General features: G+C 41.9%; 1 protein-coding gene across 1 annotated transcript in view; it reads left to right on the top strand.

The window, feature by feature from the left end:
• LOC306972780 (RNA-binding Raly-like protein) overlaps nt 1–8,984 on the top strand; it is a 77,625-nt gene that overhangs the window by 63,441 nt on the left and 5,200 nt on the right. The window contains exon 3 of the mRNA XM_079569486.1: nt 7,484–7,582. Within this exon, the coding sequence (XP_079425612.1) occupies nt 7,484–7,582 (99 nt within the window). The remainder of the gene's footprint in view (nt 1–7,483; nt 7,583–8,984) is intronic.

Below are 8,984 nucleotides of genomic sequence, written 5' to 3' on the forward strand. Positions count from 1 at the left end.
CCAGTGGCTCGTTCTGTGCCAGGGCAGAGCTGACTGTCTGCCAAAAGGATAGGCATGAAGGATTACGGTTTGGGACCAAAGTTAATTATATGATATTGCCTTTGATGAAAAAAAGAAAAGAAAGAAGGGACTGGCCACAAATACACTTTTTACATCAAGAATATTATATGATGCATGGCATACAGAATCGGGAGTGTTTGTTTCGTGAACGCATTGGTTTCTATGCAGAGAGAACCGCCAATTATGTCTTTCTTTGTGATATTTTCCAAGTTTTTCTATATGTTGTGGTTGGAGGGGACAACTGTGCTTACATTTGTTATTTTGCTCAGCAGCTTTTATAAGCCCCAAGAGGGAAATGTGTTGCTATAGCTGTGATTTGCAAGTCGTGACCATTCAGACTTGGATTTCAATTACATCGCGATGACCAGACGACACATTTTCAAACTCTTTATCAAACATGCCTTAAATTGACCCAAGTGTCTACTTCTGAAACAAGATATTCCTGTTTAAACTTTCCCCACCTCTAAATCCATGTTCCCCGGGGCCCAATTGGCTTCTCTTTGATTCTCATCGTCTCCTTTAATGACCGGCCCAGTGCTCCACAGCGCGAGGGTGAGACACACTTCCATAGTCTTCCACCGACCATTTAGAGCCGCCTGTTTAATATGGATGAACACAGAGGAGAGGAGAGCCCCGAGGAACGTGTGATTGGATTTTTTTGCACGAGTCGGTGTCAAAGGATGAAGCTGTTATTGAACTCATCCGGACTGCGTGAGGCGCTCCGGTGAAATGGGGTCGTGCAAGGAGCGAGATTGATGCATTAATTTACAAGAGAAGAAGCGGAAGAGGGTTTAACTTCAGCGACGATCCGGCCACCGATAGAAACCAGAGAAGCTTGTTATCTTTGACAAATTGGGTGCTTTGTAAAGTATAGTGTTTTCTCTGCGCAGCGTGTTTTGGCTGATTTTCGGCAATACATTTAGTGAACCCAAACAGATGCTGCGTCGCCTCTTTAGCAATTCAAATTCAATCGAGTTGTTTACGCCATGTTTTTGTTACATTGGGGTCGTCACAGAAAAACTAGCAACATTTTAATTTTAATAAATGCACAAGAAATCTTTGCTCTGGAGGATAGTAGATGACAACATGTTTTTCTGCTTTCCATAAAGGACGGCGATGTTGTGTAGAGAGACCCGAGATGCACCCAGCCACTTTCAGTTTTAATTACTCGTCGCTGTAAAGTTATAAATTAGCTGCCACGTTTAAAGCAATGACAGAATGTTCTTTGCAAAACATTGTCATTTGATGGACAGGCTGTGCTGCGGGAGACAAGACCTCTGCTGAAATCCGACATCATGTCAATTTCTTTGCGCAGTGTCATTAAAGCCACAACTTACACAGTTACCTCCCAACAAAAAGTGGGTTCGACTCCCAGGTTGGCTTACATCTGCTTTGGTGCAGTATGTTTCCACCATTTTTACAGATAATTGTAATTTCTCGAATCAGTGCTCAACATGTTCTCTTTCTACAGTAAAGTACTTCTTTGTTGAGAAGAACAACGCCACCGGAGCTTTTGGTGCTTCACTCACAAACGCAATACTCTCAAGGATTACTCGACTTACGCAAATATTCCTGTATATCCTGTATCTGTGGCAATATGCTGCAGTTTGCTCACCGTGGAGATGAAAACATAAGTGCCTCTTTCTTTGGTAACAGTCACACTTAATCCAGTCCGTTTTATCCTTTGATGAGATTTGGATTTGTTGTTACATTTAGGCTTGAAGTTCATTCTCTCACAAGGACCACAACCTCAAATTAAACTGGAATAAACTTTATCCATTAAGCAAGATGGCGGTGCGAGCGAATGATGTTATGCTGCCGTTTTGGGGCTTCGTAGGAGACAATGACGAACTCTCGGGCTGTCATCCCCACTGACCTTAACGGGAACATTAGGGGAGAAGGACCATGAGGTATTATGAGGACGGAGACCAGAAAGGGCGCACTAGAGGTGTGGTTCTGCTCCTGAACCTTAGATAACACACTCTTTGGGTCCATCTGAATTCCTCAAATAATATCACCTATGTCCTGATCCGCAACCTTTCATGGGGTGAACTGTTAGATCTCTATGCATTAGTGAAGTAGAGCTTCAGCTGTGTTTGCTCAATCCAACTGTCCTCACCCAGCAGTGGAAACAACAGGGGAAGTGACATCACCAACAGCTGTTTCACTAAAAAGTACATCACCGTATAGTATTGGACTACAAAAAACCCTCCTATTGCAGCCACTATTATGGCTCAAACGTGAACCACAATAATGATAAGAAGCCACACAGAAAAACATGTTCAAAAGCTGTTTCAGAGTCACCTTCCACAGCTGAAGGCTTTCATCACAGAAATAATAAATGCTCTGGTCAAATATTCCACCAAATCCATGTCCAATAGGTTCATCGTTAGAGAGAACCAGCCGCATTGGTCTGCTTCTCCGGAGGCAGCTCTTTAAAACAGTGAGATGTGACTGTGCTGTGGTGACTCTAACATTATTTTTATTATTATTATTATTGAATTAAATGTGCACCTGACCTGTCAATCAACAGTGGTTACACATGAACCCATGAATCCCTCGAGGGTGGGGGGGCTTGGCGGCGCAGTGGCTTATGGGATGCTCCATATGAGGAACCACCAGAGGTCCCTATGCAGTTTTTCAGGGTCAAGGATCCGGGAAATGTTTAGATCCGGCAAAGATTTGATCTGATATAATGGTGTTTAATGAGAGTGCTCCGGCAAATGTTTTGGCCTGTTCCCCCCGAATCCATCACATCAGACCAAAAGTGTTTCTGAAAATACAAATTGACAAATCAAGCACTGTCCCTATGCTAAAGAAGGTACGAGAGGAAGCATTGAGGCTCCTTTCCCCACCTCCTTCCAACTTGTTTGTCATGGTGGATGTTGACGCACGTCCAGTTTAGACTTAGGCCTCTTACCAATCTGCTCGTTTCGAATGCACCTACCACATTGGATTAAAACGTGAGTGAAACACAATAGCCTTCAGCGCCGCCTGCTGTTGTCGAACATTATTATGCCTCACACATGTGCAGAGGAACACGTGTGTGAGGTCAGTGTCGAGTGAAGTGTTTATAAACAGACGAAGCACAATGGAAATGAGAATAAACGAGAGGGGACAGAACGCCCTGCACCCCAGACAGAGACGGGGCCATTTGTGTGTGTGAATCCCTCTAAATGGTCTCATTGTTGTAAATCAAACCAACAAAAGAAAAGATGCGACGGTCATTTTTATCATTCATATTGCGTCAGAATGTCTTTGTTTCAGTTTTCCCTCATCTGCATCTCAATACCTCTTTGACATCTTCCCACCTTGCCTGTATCTTAAGCCTCTCTAAACGATATTGCACACCCACTTCGCTGTCTCAATCTTGCATTAAGTGCTTAGTAACACTGCCTCCTCCATCTCATCCCCCTAACATGCATTCATTACAGCGTATGAAAAGCATATGCGTAATTTCCCCACATCCTCTCTCTTTTGTCAGTGCTTTTTTGTGTATGTCTTTGTAATGACCACAGCAGGGGGACTACAGTGGACCGAGCCATTTGTCACGTCCTTCCTGTTGCCTAATGATAATGATACAGCTGTCCCGGAGCACCTGAAGGCACCATCGCAGCTCCAGCATCCCATTAGTGCAATAGGCAGAGGACAGAGAGGAGGAGAGAGACGGCGGGGGATCAAATGCGTCGTTTGAATACAGTGGAGTGGTTTCGCAATGTGGTAGAAGTTTTAGAAGTCAAGAGGTCGAGGTTTTGAGTTTACCAATCCTTCAATGTATAGAACTCTGTGTGGGCATGTTTCTGCATTATAATAGGATCATAATACATTTACTACAAGTTGAAAATATATACCGGTAGATGTTTATTTGGGACAGTCATTACTTAAACATTACTTTGAAATACAACAGCTTTCTGGAAATGGTTGTTTTCACCAGTGATGTTTAATTTTGTCGCATTAAAACAACAGGCACAAAAGACAACCGTACAGACTTGCTGGGTTGTCACAGTAGCTCAAAAGGTAATCCTCAAATGGTAATCCTAGAGAAGTAAAAGAATGGGCACTCATGCATATATTTCTGTACATTTTAGTAAATCCAGGCATTCAAATTGTAGCTAATTCACCATAACACCATAAGAAACTTTTTCAGGATTATAGGGGAAGAGTTTAACAATGCATAAGGGACATGCTTTTTGTGCTTGCAAAGTTATACAGTCTGTTGTCGTTGCCAAATCACTGCATGGCTCTGGTTTGGGGCAAAAAAGCAGCCGAATATGATCGTTGTACTTTTACTCAACTAATTATAGTTGTTTTCACTGACAAGACATGGCACTTTGAGTTAAAATGAAGCTTCTAGCGAAATTCAACCTGGAAGACGTACCTGCGGTCTTCATTCATCGCCTCATCACCGGCAGCTCTTCACCAATCATCCAATCACGGCCCCAGCTCAAGCCGCACCTTCGCGTCAGCCAATCAAAGCAGCTGCTTATTCCTGCTTCAGCCATTCATCGCCCAGGATCCTCTTCTGAAGCTGCCCGGTCAATCACTCGGCCGTTTCCCAGCCGTGCTGCGACCCTCCTCCGCCCCTCAGCCGCCTGGCCTCTCCTTGGCTCTGCTTGTCATCGTCAACTGGCCGCTCCGGGTCTCGTTCTACCACCACCAGTGTCTGGGCTCTGTGGGAGAATTCTGTCTATCCTCCATCAAGGGCATGTATTCCATATCATACCTGCAATCTTTCGCCGGAGTCTGAGTCCCAGTCATGATTCACCTTCAATAAAACTTTCCTAACGCATTCCGTCTGCTGCTTGTTCCTGCTTCAGCCATTCATAGCCCAGGATCCCCTTCTTAAGCTCCCCGGTCAATCACTCGGCCGTTTCCCAGCCGTGCTGCGAGCCTCCTCCGCCCCTCCGCCGCCTGGCCTCTCCTTGGCTCTGCTTGTCATCGTCAACTGGCCGTTCCGGTTCTCGTCCTACCTCCACCAGTGTCCGGGCTCTGGAGGAAGATTCTGGCTATCATCCATCGCCATGTATTCCGTATCATTTCTCCAATCTTCCGCCAGAGTCTGAGTCCCAGTCCTGATTCACGTTCAATAAAATAACGCATTCTGTCTCTGTGAGTCTTTTCAAGTTGAATTAACAAAGGTATTTTAGGAAGCTGTTATCTGGGCTCTGATGCTTTTTTGGATTGCATTTCATCTATAGGTGTACAACTTTCTACAGCAGGGTCCTATATGATTTTTGGTTATGATTACATTTCTGATGGTGTTCCCTAAGACATTGCTCTTCCTTGGGTGATGTTTTTGGTTCATTCATCCATGTTGGAAGACTCCTACATACTCGGCATGTCTATTTTCCCCAACCTGTAGAGTAAACCTGTGATACTGGACTTTCTGATGATTTTGACAGAGCATTTCTCTTTAATAACTGGCAGCTCTTGTTTTTTCCCTTGTATCTTCTTTACTCTTCCAACCACCAATGTACCATTAGTTGGCGTTTGATTACCATACGACCTTGAACGCCTCTACTTGAGCCGGTCCTGGCTGCAGACACCAGGCACAGACTGAATGCAGAGATACCGTGGCTGCAGATTGAGGCTATAGCTCAGAGGATTTGGCAGGTGCATAGAGCTGTCAGTCAAAACAGTTTGCGATGTGCGTCTGGATGACTCACTCCAGTCACTAATGCAGATCGGAGGGGGAAAAAAAGGTTTTAGAGAGAGATTTGAAAGACCCTTCAAAAAAAAAAAAAATCGAGAGACACTTTTTTTGCTCAGATTGTGTCTAGCCTTGAGGTAAATGTTCTGCGCCTCGGCAAATTCAGACCATTATTCAAGGAAACTGTCAAACGTCCAAGGTTAAGAAGAATACTTTTTTGTGAACATAATGAGGCAGTTTGAGAGACCCAACGTGTAATCTTAAATTGCGGATTTAAATCACCTTGCAATCAACTTTATTTTTTTTGTTTAACATCAATCATTTTTTCTAATTGTACTAATGAGGGTTATTTGTCAAACTGCTAACATTGTATATACCCACGTTCATAGGCCTTCTTCATGAAAGAGGATTATCAGGGAGAATTGATTGAAAGAGCTTGTGAGAAAGTTAAATCAAAGCCACACACACTGGAACAATCCCGTTCTAAAGTTAAAGGCATGTGTCAGGTTTGAGGACCGAGTTTGGCATTACCCAAGTCTAAAAGCTTCTTGAAAAAAGCATCATAAACAAGGATGAAAACCCAACAAAGCAACAAAAGAACAAAAGAACAACAAAAACGTGATCAAAACATGACAAAAAAGCAACGAAAAACCTTCAATATCACGAAAAGAAAAATCTACGAAAAAAAATCAGTTTTGTGCGTTTAAACTTTCAAATCGGAATAGTTTTTATTGCCATTGTTTGAGATCAGGTTCACAAACTAGGAACATTTCTTGGTACAATCGTGCAACATAGAACATATAACACAGAACTTAGATAAAAAATAAGCTATACAACTTTAACGCTATAAGGGCATAAAGAATATTAAAATAAAATTTGATAAGATGACAACAATGTGACAGAACAACAGCATGTACATTAAAGGTGCTAGATGCAAGTTAGCCATTTTATACTCAGGTGGCAGTAGTGAGCTTCTATATTAAGCTAGTGCATGACGGCAATTCGGACCCGAAGTAAAACTTTTTGAGTGCAGGATTTTAGAGCCAGTTGTGGTGAATAGTTCTGGGCTCATTCTACACATTAGGACATGGCTGAAACAAGTAGGGGGAAGAAAATACTTAATTTTGACATTTTTAAACTCATTTTTAAACTTGGATTACATCCATGAGTCTGTAACTGAGTCTGTTATTGGGTCTTGTTGAGGTGTCAAGCTGGTCTATAAGCTGTGAGCTCCAGTCCAGAAGCTTTTAGATTTGGGTAAAGCTGAACTGAAGAATATGCGCTTGGTTAAGGCGAGTGGTAAGAAGTTAAGAAGAAAAAAAAAACTGCACTGTCACTCAAAAAGTTGTTAATTCGGGTCCGAAGTGCCGTCATGCACGAGCTTAATATAGAAGGTGCAGTCACACGTATGACCTGCGGTGGCAGTAGTGAGTATAAATTGGCCAACTTGCATCTAGCCCCTTTAAAGCAAACTTGTATACTCTACTGTGCGGCTGGGTACCGTTAGATTTTTTGTTGTTACGGGTGCTTGGTTTACAATAATACTATAACTATACTAACATATTTGTCGTGTAGAATCAGAAAACAAAACAATAATGTGAGTTTATTCCACAAAATCTATTTCCTTTAAATCTTTTTTATTAATTTCAGTAACTTAATGCCGTCCCATGACCAACAGGCATCAATATTTGTTCTCTAAATATGTGATTCTGTACCTGCTTTCCAGGCTGTTTTGTTCTCGCGACTAAAACTGTCCCCTCTTGTTTCGCACAGACATCAACATGGCGGGGGAGCCAAAGCCGTACAGACCGAAGCTGGCCTCGAAGAGACCTCTGTCCTCTCTTTACAGGTCCGTCTGTTTAAATCTAGCAGGTGGAGATTGGTTTTCTGGCCCACTATTTGTGCCGTAGCCGCCTCTGTTGCCTTCTTTAAATGCCAATTACCTGGAGTTTACTTTGAGCAACAATTCCCCTCCTTCTTCCAATTTTGCCTTTGTTCTGAAAGTTGTTTGCCTGTTTGTTAGTTTGGAGAGTTGCACAACAAAACTTAGCTCGAAGGATATTAGTTCCTTTTGGACACTTTAAAATACCTGAAGGAGTTTTCCGACCGCAGGAACCTTTTGCAGTTCTTGGTACTGAGGGACTAGAAGAATGAGCTTTAGTTCAGTAGTCAGCAGTGTTGGGGGTAACGTTTTACAAAAGCAACAAAAACATATCACTTTTTCACTGACCATTATAACATATTACTTACTTACTTACACAATACGGTAATATATTCCTCTTTACAATTCAAGTAACTCGAGTTACAAGTGCATTTAAATGGTTTGTATTGATGTATGAACAAAAAAATGCCAAACTCTCCCCAAATAAAATGCGGCACCAAATCAAGTTGGACACTGGTGTATGAGATCTAAAGTTGCATGTAGCCAACGTCGTCAAAACAAAACACGAGAGAAGGGGGATGGCAAAGAAGGAGCAAAGTAGCAAAGCAAATTTTTTTTTTGCTATAGTAATATCTAATACAAACTTATTACACACTGTATTTCAAGCTGTAAAGACTAATGTACAATATATTACAATTTTAAAGTAACTGCTGAATCTGCTGATTATTAGCCCTAAGTAAAGCACAACGCTGGAAAAAATACTGTCTTGAGTGAATGAGAGAAATTACTTTAAATTATTGCACAAAAGTTCTTCTATGTAGAATTTGAGTCGGTTTGAACTAATTCAAGATACAATGCTAGCGCCAATGGACCAAGAATAAAACCCACTTGAAATCGGACAAATAATTGTTTTCGTTTGAAATGATACAAAATTATCTGAATAAGAGAATAACTGCTACTAAAGGTTTTATCTCATCCAAGACCAAATCTACTCAAACCTTGGATTCAATCTTTTTTTAATTCAAGTAGATTTATGTAATTTCTTCCTTAAAACAAACTCTTTTTCCAGTGCACTTCCTACAGATGCCAGTGTTGTACATAATATATGACCTAATTGGGTGTTTTGACAGTATTTCTCCCATTTTTCTCCCATTTAACTCTTGAGGGCCAGCGGTTCTGTGCTGCAGGCCGGATTTGGCCCCCAGGCCTGACGTTGCCTACCCCTGGCCTAGTGGCTAAGGCTACTGCACTTATAGAGGAACGCAAAAATCCTTCTTTAGAAATAACAGCAAATGCATGAATCATGATAATTGCAGTCTATAGGCTTTCAGAAAGTTGACACATTCACCATATCCAATTTTGCCCCATAGAGAACTACAAATTGAACTTTTC

Source organism: Gobius niger (assembly GCF_951799975.1).
Source record: "Gobius niger genome assembly, chromosome: 13".
Classification (NCBI taxonomy): domain Eukaryota; kingdom Metazoa; phylum Chordata; class Actinopteri; order Gobiiformes; family Gobiidae; genus Gobius; species Gobius niger.